This window comes from Stereum hirsutum (genome assembly GCF_000264905.1).
Source record: "Stereum hirsutum FP-91666 SS1 unplaced genomic scaffold STEHIscaffold_12, whole genome shotgun sequence".
Taxonomy (NCBI): domain Eukaryota; kingdom Fungi; phylum Basidiomycota; class Agaricomycetes; order Russulales; family Stereaceae; genus Stereum; species Stereum hirsutum.
Genome location: NW_006763142.1, coordinates 767,487 through 779,812, shown reverse-complemented (window position 1 = coordinate 779,812; position 12,326 = coordinate 767,487). Strand labels below are relative to the sequence as shown.

The 12,326-nt window shown below is 50.1% G+C and overlaps 2 protein-coding genes across 2 annotated transcripts; one reads left to right on the top strand and one right to left on the bottom strand.

Annotated features, from left to right (window-relative positions):
• Positions 1–2,946: 2,946 nt before the first annotated feature.
• On the top strand, positions 2,947–4,486 carry STEHIDRAFT_159516 (uncharacterized protein; the record flags this gene model as incomplete). The annotated part of the gene is made up of 7 exons (XM_007306960.1): positions 2,947–2,956; positions 3,044–3,267; positions 3,337–3,350; positions 3,406–3,657; positions 3,984–4,009; positions 4,071–4,136; positions 4,236–4,486. The coding sequence occupies 7 exons, from the start codon at positions 2,947–2,949 to the stop codon at positions 4,484–4,486; spliced, it is 843 nt and encodes a 280-aa protein (XP_007307022.1).
• A 2,415-nt stretch (positions 4,487–6,901) lies between these two features.
• STEHIDRAFT_159515 (uncharacterized protein) lies at positions 6,902–11,256 on the bottom strand (the record flags this gene model as incomplete). The annotated part of the gene is made up of 21 exons (XM_007306959.1): positions 6,902–7,090; positions 7,148–7,213; positions 7,273–7,611; positions 7,663–7,751; positions 7,862–7,904; positions 7,955–8,363; positions 8,426–8,772; positions 8,838–8,900; positions 8,965–9,027; positions 9,084–9,122; positions 9,179–9,217; positions 9,271–9,318; positions 9,399–9,446; positions 9,501–9,593; positions 9,659–9,900; positions 9,959–10,379; positions 10,439–10,495; positions 10,552–10,723; positions 10,792–10,871; positions 10,937–11,080; positions 11,146–11,256. The coding sequence occupies 21 exons, from the start codon at positions 11,254–11,256 to the stop codon at positions 6,902–6,904; spliced, it is 3,102 nt and encodes a 1,033-aa protein (XP_007307021.1).
• Positions 11,257–12,326: the final 1,070 nt, after the last annotated feature.

The following is a 12,326-nucleotide window of genomic DNA, read 5'->3' as shown; positions in this document are numbered from 1 at the left end:
GCAGTCCTATCGGAAGATGGTTGCCTGTGAGTTCATCCTTGTAAGTCATGCGCCCCATGATAGACATAATTGATTCGTTGAGCACGATGCCGGACGCTGCGAGAGTGTTGTAGAAACCGTAAGCGGCTTCGATGGCTAGCCGGGTACTGGCATCGAAACCTGAGCCGAGAATGTGACGGCCGTCTTGTGCGAAGTTGAGAGAGCGGTGTTGACTGGCAGAAAGGGATCCATGGTTACCGAAGATGGTGGGTGCGGTGACAGCAAAGTTCGTGTTCCGTTGTATAGCCTGAGCGCTCTGATAAAGCACGTAGCCCACCCTGTTGATTGCGATCTTGCAGAGAGTAGCAATGTGGGAGAAATCGGTCGACGTGAGGGGTGTATCGGTCTGCATGCTCGAATGGATAGACGGCGAGAAGCCGGAGTGGATATCGTTGCCACGGAAGACAAGAGAGATGAAGTATAAACCGGTTTCTTGATAGTAAAGGCCCAACCGACCAAGAAAAAACGGTCCGGGATCGGCGCCTGTAAATAAGTGCAATTAGAGATATTATGAGGGCGGTTTCGAAAAAAAAGTGTACGTACCCTTAGGAAGACGGAGGCAGATAATAAAAAGAGTGGGTCGTGTCTTGTCATCGGATTTGTCGAAATGCCACGACCCTTGAATGATACCCAGCATCTTGAGGAGGTCCTCACCGGAGAAGCTTGATGAGACATTCATTTGGACGGCGGTTGGTCCGGGCTCGAGACCACCGAAAGAGAACGTGTTGTTGTAGCGGGAGTGGAAGTCGATGAGGTCCATCTCTTCCTTCGTGAGACAGTGAGGCATAATGAGGCGGTATAGTTTGTGAAGGATACCGAGAACGATAGAGATGTGTCGACGAGCCTCTGGAAATCCAGCTTGCACTGCTGGGACGAATGTGCCGAGTCCATCGCCCTGCTCGACGGTGGCCGCGAGGTTGTAGGATCCCGTATAGCTGTCGTTGTTAGGCTGGGATGACCGATCATTGCGCTTAAGGCATGAAAATGTGTAGATGGCAGGAATGCGAGTGGGGTTGTCGGCGTCGGGTTCTCGTCCATAAGTGTAAAGCATCAGCTGAAGGACGAGGTTTTCGATCTCTGAGTACTCAGGGAAGACCGAAAGCGATTGAAGTGTTTGGAGACACGCAACAGTCAGACACGAGTTTGGGTCTCCATCCACGTACTGCGCGAAAGGTATCCCGGGAATAAGTCTCACGGCGCCAGCAATATTGTGTGTCACAAAGCATGAGCGCGACTCGTCCCACTTCGCGGAAACGCCAGGCGGTGTCACGATGCGGAGGATATGATCGCTCTCCGCTCGCAATGCGTACACATCAGAGCTCCAATCGGCGGAGTAGTGGACACCGCAGCTGTACCGACGGTCCTGACGGCGTGTCCAGATGGGAGACTGCGGATACGTGAAGCCTGGCGGGGGTTCAGCACTTGCAAATGGAAGCAGCTGTTCTGGGGAATCGGCATCCAACTCGCGACAAACAATGTGCTCTTGAGTCCATAGAAATTCGCCTGGCGGAGGGGCACGTGGGGCCACCTCACTAAGACGGAGACCGAAGGGAAGTGGATCTTTGAAACAATAAGGACGTTGTGTATGAAGGAAGAAACGATTACATACCGGGCTCCTTGTCACCTTCGTTTGATGTTGGGACAACTGGGACATCTGCTTCACTCGGAGATGGCACAGGTCCTGCACTATTCGGCCGTGGCATCTGCACGTCTGTGGATGACTGCACGCGTATCGTGGCCTCCCTCATCTCGTGACCGAAGAATTGGTCGGGTGGTTCATCCAAAGCGATGTCTGCCCAGGAATTGAGTAAGCTCAATGGTATACGTCCGCCAACATACGAATTGAGAGACATACCTCCGATATACCATCGTCCGACATCCATTTGTGCAGACTCAACATGGACTCTATGGCCCGCTTAAAATCAAAAAGAGTACATTGGTAAAAGGAAACAGACAGATGCAGAAATTCTCTCACCAGACATGGTGCTGAGTTCGGCACTGGATGCTGGTTCTAAATGATCCCACACGAGCTCAAGTGACGATTCAGCTAGAAAATCATGGTCAGAATATATTGAAACCCTTCATAAGTGAATATACCATTTCGATTGGTGACATGGGTGGGCGCACTTGTGGTCTGTGACTCCGGCCCATGTCCTGAAGGGCCCAGTCAGTCGTCGCCACATTAGACAATATTTGACTTGGAAAGCTTACCCGTATGGCCGAAACCGAGTAAATGATCGAAATCATTATTCGGATGCGTGTCCTGCGGACGCGACCCAAGCAATTCCAAAATGCCCGCATTGTGAGCTGTGTTCCGAACAGCAGTGCAAGCCGTTCTCGAGTCAGACACAATCTTCAAGAGCAGGGAAGAGAGAAACTCACTGTCAGAAAATTCATCCATCAGCCCAATGCACAGCAATTATTTCTCCACCAGAGGTATCACCCAAGATAGACTGGAACCAGAGCAGTGGTGAGCGATGGCGAATGGGCCACACAAGAGGCGATGAGGGTGGTCCGAAATCCTGTCAGCCCGAGCTCGGACTGACAAGATTTCGGACCACCACGTGATTCGACGGGTGCCACCTCACTTGGCTATTGACTTTGCATTCGACCATATTCGACCTCAATGCTTGGCCCATCCACTGAATACTAGTCCTGTGTGACAGTCTTGCTCGGCGACCTCTAAATTAGCCATACTGGGTGTCTTGATCACAACCGCCACAGGACTGCTCGGCGCATCACCACTGCCCTCAGGGACACTCGTCTGAGCCACACAGTGTATGGAACAGTCGTCTGGTCAGTGCAAGAAGATGAGAGTTCGGAAAGCTTCACTGTTCAGTGAGTCGTTCAACTTGCTGAGCTTTCTTCATGTGGGATCTACCATCAAGGTTGATCAGTACCGCAGACATGGCCACTAGTAAGCTCGTGCTCAGGGCACGAGTTCTCACAGATATTGTGCATCCCATACTTGACTGTTTCTCATGTCTATGTAAGTTCTTCATAGTTCTTCTCAAACCACCTCTCTACCCAACTCTCACAACTACAACCACAGGAATCCTGCTCTGGCGTACGATCGTCCTCGTCTGGCTCGCACTTGCAACCCCATCCCTCCCTCCATACGCCCCTCCGCGACCCAACCTCTTCGCCCTCCTCGCTCTCCTGGCTCTGCGCCACGATCCGTCCTATCGCGATTCCCTCCGCCACACTTCCAATCGACCTCCTGGCACTGTATGTCGTACATTTTGTGGTGCTAGTGTTAAAGGTCAGAGGCGTGGTGTATGATGATAACGTGTGAAGTTTAGCGCTACCAAGTAGGTTCTTTTCTCTCGCATACATTCGGTAATTGATCTCACCTGGGATGTATAGGCGGAATAGACTCCTCCGCTGGGCTGCTAACTCTCTCAATCTTATGTACGTCCTCTCCTTTCGTCTCACATCACCCTGCATAACACATACATTTCCCTCCCTCTTTCAACCTCCAACGCCCAAAGCCTTGACTTCACCCTCACCCTCATCTCCGTCGTCTTCAACTACTTATGCCTCCCCCTTCTTCCTCCGCCGCATCCTCGAGGCCATCAACGACCATACCGAGCTGGCAAAGCCGAAGCGCAGCCAGGGGTATGTGTATGCGGTACTGGTGTTTTTGTGTACTGTTACGAAGGTGCATTTTTGGTGCTTTTTTTTGTGTCGTCGTCGTTTTATGAGGTGGACGTACGGTCTACGTTGTTAGGTTACGGCTATACAATCACTGCCTTCCCTGCCTATATCTCACTCCGTGTTCCCATTCCTCATAACGACACAATGTCGCCTCAAACCTCTTATCCTCTACGAACCACCCACCTCTCTCTTTGTGCTTTGTCATGCTTCACCTCTCCTTCTTCTCTCTACCCGCACATCCCTCATACGCTCACTGACGCTTTCACCCATCCCGTCTCACCCCCAAGGTCCAAGCAGACCTCCAACACCTCTGGTACAGCCGTCGCGCCTGCACCCACATCCGCACCGAACTCATGGCTTCCATTTACGACAAGGCGCTCAAGCGGAAAGCCTTTTCGGGCACGCGATGATGATATCGGGGATATATTTCATCTACAGGGGTACGTCCCCAATGTCAGTCTTACTTCATCGAGGATGGAAGGATGTGTGAGAGGGAAGATGAGTGTATGCAGATGCTGACTGGATGATTTTTATCTTAGCACCGTTGGAGATTATCATCGTGACTGTATTTTTGTACCAGTGCGTTTCCCCACACTTTCGTTTCTCCCTCCTTATCCTACACCCTTACACTTCACCGTCCCACCCCAAAAGCAGACTACCAGGCATCTCCGCCTTCGCAGGCTTCATCGACGTCCTCCTCGGCTGGCCGCTTAATTCGTCCATTACGAGGAGCAGCATAAGGATACAGAAGGGCGTCATGGCGGCGAGGGATAGGAGGATGGGGTGTTGAATGAGTTGATTGGCATGGTGAGTCCGGATTATCTTTGTGCCGTGGTGAAAAAAAAAATATGCATCGTCGTTACGGAAGACGCGATCACGGCGTTGGAGAGGATGGGAATGGTTGTCAAAGTTATCGAGTTCTTCATATGGGACCGCCCTCACTGGAAGTTCCACAGCCTGTCGCGTCCTTTGGTTTGTGGTCCAGCCGGGGTTTTCGAGGCCTCCGAACACGCTCCAGGTGTTCGTTTGACGGTACGTGGCTTCGTTGGCGTTCGGTGTCCACCCCTCCTCCCTCTCCCCAGCAATTGACTAACTCGCTCCCTCAATTTTGTACAACACTTCGCGTCCCTTAGTCTGTGGTGTAACCGGGGTTTTCGAGGCCTACAAACACGCTCCAGGTGTTCGCTTGACGGTACGTGTCTTCGTTGGCGCTCGGTGTCCACCCCTCCTCCCTCTCCCCAGCAATTGACTAACTCGCACCCTTGATTTTGCACAGCCCTTCGCGTCCTTTAGTCTGTGGTTTATCCGGGGTTTTCGAGGCCTCCAAACACGCTCCAGGTGTTCGCTTGACGGTACGTGTCTTCGTTGGCGTTCGGTGTCCACCCCTCCTCCCTCTCCCCAGCAATTGACTAACTCGCTCCCTCAATTTTGTAAAACACTTCGCATCCTTTAGTCTGTGGTGTATCCGGGGTTTTCGAGGCCTACGAACACGCTCCAGGTGTTCGCTTGACGGTACGTGTCTTCGTTGGCGCTCGGTGTCCACCCCTCCTCCCTCTCCCCAGCAATTGACTAACTCGCACCCTTGATTTTGCACAGCCCTTCGTGTCCTTTAGTTCGTGGAGTATCCGGGGTTTTCGAGGCCTCCGAAAACGCTCCAGGTATTTGCTTGATGGTAATACGAAGGGAGTGTTACACATGGGTTAGCAATGGCTCCAAAGGACGGCAAGATTTGTTTTGTGGGCCTACATCTGAAGATCGGATAAATAGGCGAGGACCTGAGGCCAAACTTACAGAATACCACCAGGCAACCGTGTCAAGGACTGGTCTGTCTACCGATCGTCAGTCACAATAATCAAAAGGTGGATATGTGGAACAAGTGACAATATCTGAGTAAAGAATTACACATACCTTTGCCACAGTTGTAGCACAGTAAGTGGAATTGTGTCCGAAGAGCATATATGGTCTTCGAGGTTTGACCACGGGCCACACGGCATATTCCGAGATGGTCAGCAGTGTACGAAAGTCGCCACACTGATCACAGCAAGTTCAAGGTAAACTCTGACGAATGAACATTGTTGCGGGCACAATAATCAGCTGTCTCTGATCCTCTCCGTGGGAGCTCTTTGAAATGGTGGAGACAGCAGGCATTTTGGCACAAGCTCAGTGCCTACTCAATTCTAACAGGGTTTATGCAGAGGCTGTTTCTATACTCGTATGCATACAGAGTAAGGTAATCAACAACGAAAATAGCTTATTCAATCAATATCCTGCAACGCTGGCAGACTCGAGTCCGATTCATAACCCTCGTCCTCGACATACACACGTGGAATGAGCATAGGCGGAGAAGGAATTTGATTATGGGCGCCCCAGAAGGATTCCATCCGAACATTGTCTGCAGCAATTTTTGAGACCATATAGAGAAAGAAGATGTTCATATGTGGAGACTCACGAACGGATGTGAGAGGTTGGGATGAGCGCAACAAGCCCCGGCTATCATGCTCAACCAATCCGAGGTGAGCGAAAGAGGGAACAAGAGGGGGAGTGGCTGTGTCGAGAAAGTAGAGCATAGAGAGGCTAAGAAGGCCTGGGAGAGCAGGGGTTCTATCAAATGACAAGAGGGAGGGCCGGAGCTTGATGAAGAGGAGGATGTATGGCTGAGATGTCCCATGACGGTCAATAGTTTCGAACAATGATCGACCGTCTTCATTACAATAATGGATAAGGAATTATACATAAGCGTGAGAGCATCTGGAACAAAGCACAGACGCACCTGGCGATACAATGCGCAAGTGAACTGGGACTCCATGGTCACTTTCAGGACGTAAAGGTTCAGAAGCCCGAGAGGACGCAGCAGACTCGGTGGCTGAACGACGACGAGCAAAAGAGCTCAATCCATCTGCCAGCATTGATGAGTTTTTGAGCGGCAGAGTGAATAAATCAGAGCTTACGTTCTAGTTCAAATATGGTTGCTATGATATAGCTGCCATTGTGAGGTAGAGACATATTCATGTTGGCGGAGGGAAGTCGAAAAGCATAAATTGGAACTTGGCACGACTAAGGCTAAGCGTCGCCACGTGATCTGCGGGCCCTTGGAATTTGGGCCACATTGCCACAATCACGGACGTCTATGAGCTTGAAGTCGATGCCCTGTAACTTTCTCTCCAACACGTATATCTTTTTGGGTCATGTCTATTCTACTACACAATTATTCACCACTGAATCCCAATCCAGTCATCATGGAACCATGGAACCAAGCATCAAACGCTGTAGCGGTACCAGGGTCTCCGAGCGGCTCGGAGAGCATCGCTTCGATGCTGTCATGAACAATGATATCACAAGCGCTGTCGCATGTGTGGAAAAATATCGGAGGATCGTTAATGACGCTGTTGGCCCTCTGTGAATGGATGAGTTAAGACGGTATGGATGCGTATATTGAACTACAAGTACGAACCCGGGAATCACGATACCAGCTCTTTGCCCATCCCGGGAGCCAGATCGCCTTGTGGTGTAAACGTATCTTCCAGGCGACAAGATGTCAGAACGGGTCATACATTAAAATTAGAGAGATATTTGTACCTTTAGTTTCCAAGACACTTCGTTCGGGATAAGATCGCTCCCAGTCATGGCGATGATGAACATTTTGGCACGGATGGATGGGTTATTTTGTGTGGCGACAAATACTTGATCTGTGACGAATGTGCCACGGATGGTGGGGTGGTTGGGATGTCCATGGCCAAGTAAATACCGAATGACTCGCAACTGGAACAACCGACTTAGAGTATTTGACTTGACATTGTCAGAATAGTCTGTCGTCATAAAGCGCAAGGCACCAATAATATGTTCCATGTTGAGAACATCGCGATTGTATAATGCTTTCAGGAGGGTGGTCAGTTCCTTGGGATCATTTGGAAAGGCCTGATAAGCCGGTCAGAACGAAGACACGAAGATAATAGATCAAGTACAGACCTCCAACAAAGATCTTCCATCGGTTAGCTTCACGTCAAACCCGATCTTGAACTCTTTGAAATCATGGACACCATCCAGGTCAGGGTGCCCTAATATACGGGATGGGAGAACATCGTTAAATATTCGTGAAACATGCACTGAAGAGTATTAGGAGGAAACGTGCCTAAGAGAAGTGCACTGGCAATGACGTTTATATAACCTTGGTGTGTTGATGGTGTGCGCTGGGACGACATATGCGCAGCCTATACAAAAGGATGAGAGACGTCACGTTAAATTACAAGGATGTATGTACCGTAAGTCCAGTAGCCTCGATGAAAATCTGCAAGATAGGGCTCGTAGGACTGGTTGGCAAGGGGTCGGTGTGATCGAGGTCGTACCAGGGCTCTAATACTTCGGCGGCCTTAGGGTCGACAAATCGGATGAGGTCAAGGGGACAATCGAGTGCTGGGCGGACCAAGCGATATAGAAGGAAGGGGGAGATTGGGATAGGAGCGAGGTGTAGGTACACAATGTGAAGAGCAGCACAAGTACCCCACATACGCGAACGAGCATTACGAGCAGGAAGGTTTTGCCATGGTGTGATTACCGGTTGAATATATAAGCGCTCATTACCTTTCCAATGCTGTTTATCAGCCGGTGCAGCTTCAGACATAACGTAGCGCATGACTGAACGCTTGAGCCCAACGCCAACTGAATCGTTTCTGTAGGGTGAAGAAAGGGTCAGAGTGACCATCATTCGAGAGGAGAAAATGAGATGACATACACACGGACATCAGCATCTCCACGAAACAGAGCAAGCCAACCTCCGTTACCAGCGTTAAAGGATTTTATCTCTAAGGAGGTGATGCCGAACTGAAAGTTGGAGTGCCCAGAGGATACTACGCCGTCGTCATGGTTGGCAATCTCATGTGCGTGAAGAGACTCGATGTAGTGCATGATAGTATCGCCGACGGCCTTAACACTTGTGCCATGAACATAGAAGCGGTCCGAAGATTCACCGGCGACTCCCCAGTATCCTGGGCCAGCGATTGCCCTGACCAGAATCTTCCAATCAATGTATTGGATAGGGGTAGTAGTCTGGATCTCGCGCTGATGGCTTGGAGTAGTGTTCTAAATATCATAAAGGTGACGGACATGAATGACGATAGGTATTGAAATATAATGTGGATGCATACCGTTTGAGGGGCAACAAGAGTATGATCTATTGTAGTCAGAGACGGCGGAGTGCCAGCCGATGTCTGTGCAGCCGTAAAGTTTGAACATAAGTACAGAAAAAGAAAGATAAGAGAGTACCAGACTAACCGTCTGAATGTCTTGAGGTACTGATGACAGCGAGGTCATCTCAGGTGGTGGTGGCCCAGATGCCTAGACAAGCGTGAGCATGACAAAGTCGTGGATGACGGAGGTGAAAGAAGAAGTACCTGCAGCGAAGTGATCTCGGGCGGCGGTGGCCCAGATGGCTAGAAAGGCGTGAGCATGACAAAGTCGTGGGTGACGAAGGTGAGAGAAGAAGTACCTGCAGTGAAGTGATCTCGGGTGGCGGTGGCCCAGATGGCTAGAAAGGCATAAACATGACGAGTTTGATGACAAGATAAGAGAAGTACGTACCTGCATTTCGGGTCCAAGACTTGGAGCAGGGATGGCTTCTGGTGTCGACTAAAAAGACCATAACAACGATGGTGAAGTCAGTCAGACATGACGTTCACATGAAGAGACAGACTTGTGGGATGAGCAACCTGTATCTCAAGTCGAGCACGACGAGGGTTTCGTTCTTGCTCAGCGTTCTTGAAAACATATTAGCGAAGGGAAACTTCGTGAAGTATATGGAAATATTTCACCGTGTCCATGGAATGCGAGCGTTGACGGGAGGATGAAGTCGAAGAGGCGGCGGCAACCGCCACAGTCGATTCCACCAAACTCAAAGCTGGCTGCTGAATCACCGTATAAGCGTGAGTGACAAAAAGCGATAGAGAACTGGTCAAGTTGAGAAACATACTGTTGTCCTTGGACCGGGAACAGAAGGATAGAGCCCAGTCGATGTATCTTTGATGTTGTAACCCGGACATCCGTCCTCGCCAGACAAACACATCGGCTCGCCATGGTTCATGGGACTCTCCATTTGACCCCAACAAACGTACCAGGCAAAGCACTGGTGTGGCTGGCTATCAGTAGGTAGACGTGGAATGCTGGTAGAAAGAAGAGCTGATATCGGGCCGCATATGTTGCTGTAGAGTGGGGCTGCAAGGAATGAGCGATCAGACGTAGAGGAACTATAGGGAACGATAGGAAGACATACATATGACAAGAAGGAGACGCTGCTTGTTGAGATGATTAACGACATTCTTGCTATGAACTTTTATGTTTTTGAGGTCCAATGTCTGAGCGTTGACCCAGTCAGAGAACTTGAAGAAGATCGATTCACTGGGACGTCGGCCTTTCCCGGGGGAACGGAGTTCCCAGTTGAGACATTTCAGGTCATCGAGGTTATCGGTGTTGGCATCAACGTCTTGAGCAGTGCGAATGGTAAAGTGAGCAGTCTCGCAGTGCTTGCCAAAGGCCTGGTCAAGCTCCGACCAGATAGGGCCATCTCGAGGAAGAGAGCATGCGAACGTAAGGTTATGGGCCTTGAACTGGTTCGTAACCTTCTGCCAGTCCTCAAGCCGGAAACACATATCTGGAGAGGGATGAGTGTTGTGGACGTAGTTTGATCCCTTACGCTGGAATGAATGTCAATGCTGTGCTGAAGATTGACAGAAATAGTAGGCAAGCAACGTACGTCTCGGACATAGGGTAAAATAAGGACGTCGACATCTTGGTGAGTTGGAGTGCCGAACTGGATAGACGTATATCAGGTGTGTGTTAACGAAAGATAATGTGAATGGATCATACAGCCGGTGCTTGTCCTGAGCTGCGATGAGTCGGCATGGATGATAGAGAATGACTGAGCCTTGCCATTGCCGAGTTGAGGGCCGGGGCTGGGGCGCCACTGAAGATACTGATAGGTGCGGCACTACTGCCTGCAATAGATACAGTGGAGCTGGGACGGGTGGGTTGGGTCTCACTAAATTCATAGCGAAGTACATGAGACAACATGCAGGACTTAAAGAGCGGAAGAAAGAATTCACGTACATCTCAGCACCAATGAGTGCATGCATTCCCCACGGCGCGGTGCAAACACAAAGGCGTTGAGAATGCCACGGCAGGTCTCGCTTATAATATATACGGTGTATATTAGAAGAACTAGATTGTATTAGGGAAAGCAAGCCTGACTCACCGAGAAAAAACTACCACACTTGGTCGACGAGCAAACGCCTCGACGAAAGTGCTGACGAGGATCATTTTCCGGTAAAGCTCTTCCCCAGTGAGAGAACCATGGGTGACCACAGCCTGAGCATAGCGTAGTAGGATCAGGAGGTATCTGTGATAGATATGAATATCATGATCAGCATGCACGGTTAGGGACAGTGACTGAATGATGCGCACATGGAATACGAGGCCTGCAGAGTCCGCTACAAAAAACCCTGCACATCTTGAAGGACAGTCAGGGTAGAGGCATTTGTCGCGTGCAAGCAGACCGAGGAGGTTGGCATCCATTACAGTCACAGAGACTCAGGGAGTGAAGCAGTGAGGGAGGGAAAGGAAGACTCGGAGGACGTCGACTTCAATACGGAGTACCTCAAAAGGGATTTTTTTGCCGGGGCCGACTTGTGGCGGCGTACACCGAGACATCAGCGACGATCGGCAATGTACCCGGAATACCTGTAAATGATCGGAAATGTTTCCCATTATGTATTTTTGGGTGAGAGGTTGTCTTGTTTAAGAAAGTGCGCGGACAAAAGTAAATGCTGGACAGAATGTATCGCACAGCAACAATGAGTGCGTGAATTAAGAGTGCGACGAAATGAACCGTCAGCTGGATGAATGATTTGAGATGTTTCATGCCTTCGGTGAAAACACTTACCTCAAAGTGTTGTGATACGGGCTGAAACAATGACAAACAGGTTGAAACATCCGGAATGTTTGTGCATGGTTTGTAAACTTTGGATTCTTGCTCTAGCACAGCATAAGTAGGTATGTGATGTTGAGAAGGAGACAGGAAGGTATCTGAGTAAGGTAAGAAGCATGTTGCGAAGATACGTCGAGTGGGGAGAAAGCGCGGAGCGCTTCCCGGCCCCGGCGTACGGACCCTGACCTATGGGAGGTATCCGAAGGGCGCTGCGATAGGGCGGGTGGGCAACTCAGCCGTATGCAGCGACCAATCGACAGTATGAGCTGGAGAAAGTGGAACACATAGGTCGCGAGCACCATGCGCCAAGGCTAGCTAATGGATTGGTGGATGGTGAGGATGAGAAGGGAGTGGCGGGCGGGGAAAAGAAAATGAGAGCACGGCGGCTCGTATGTCGTCAGAAGGCGAAGGAGCAGGAGGACGACATGGAGGAGCAGAGAAAGACGCGCTCGATGCTGTGCCATACGCGCCGGTCCGAAGTCAACATTCTAACCCTAACCTCGTACCTCGCTTGCGTCTTAGAATTCCAACATTTGGAGGCCATGGTAAATGTGGTGAATGCTAAGAGCTTGAGAGGTTCATACATGTACATATACATCTCGACTTCGAAATAAATAGAATGACGCGTCATACAATGGTTATAGGAACAATTAAACGA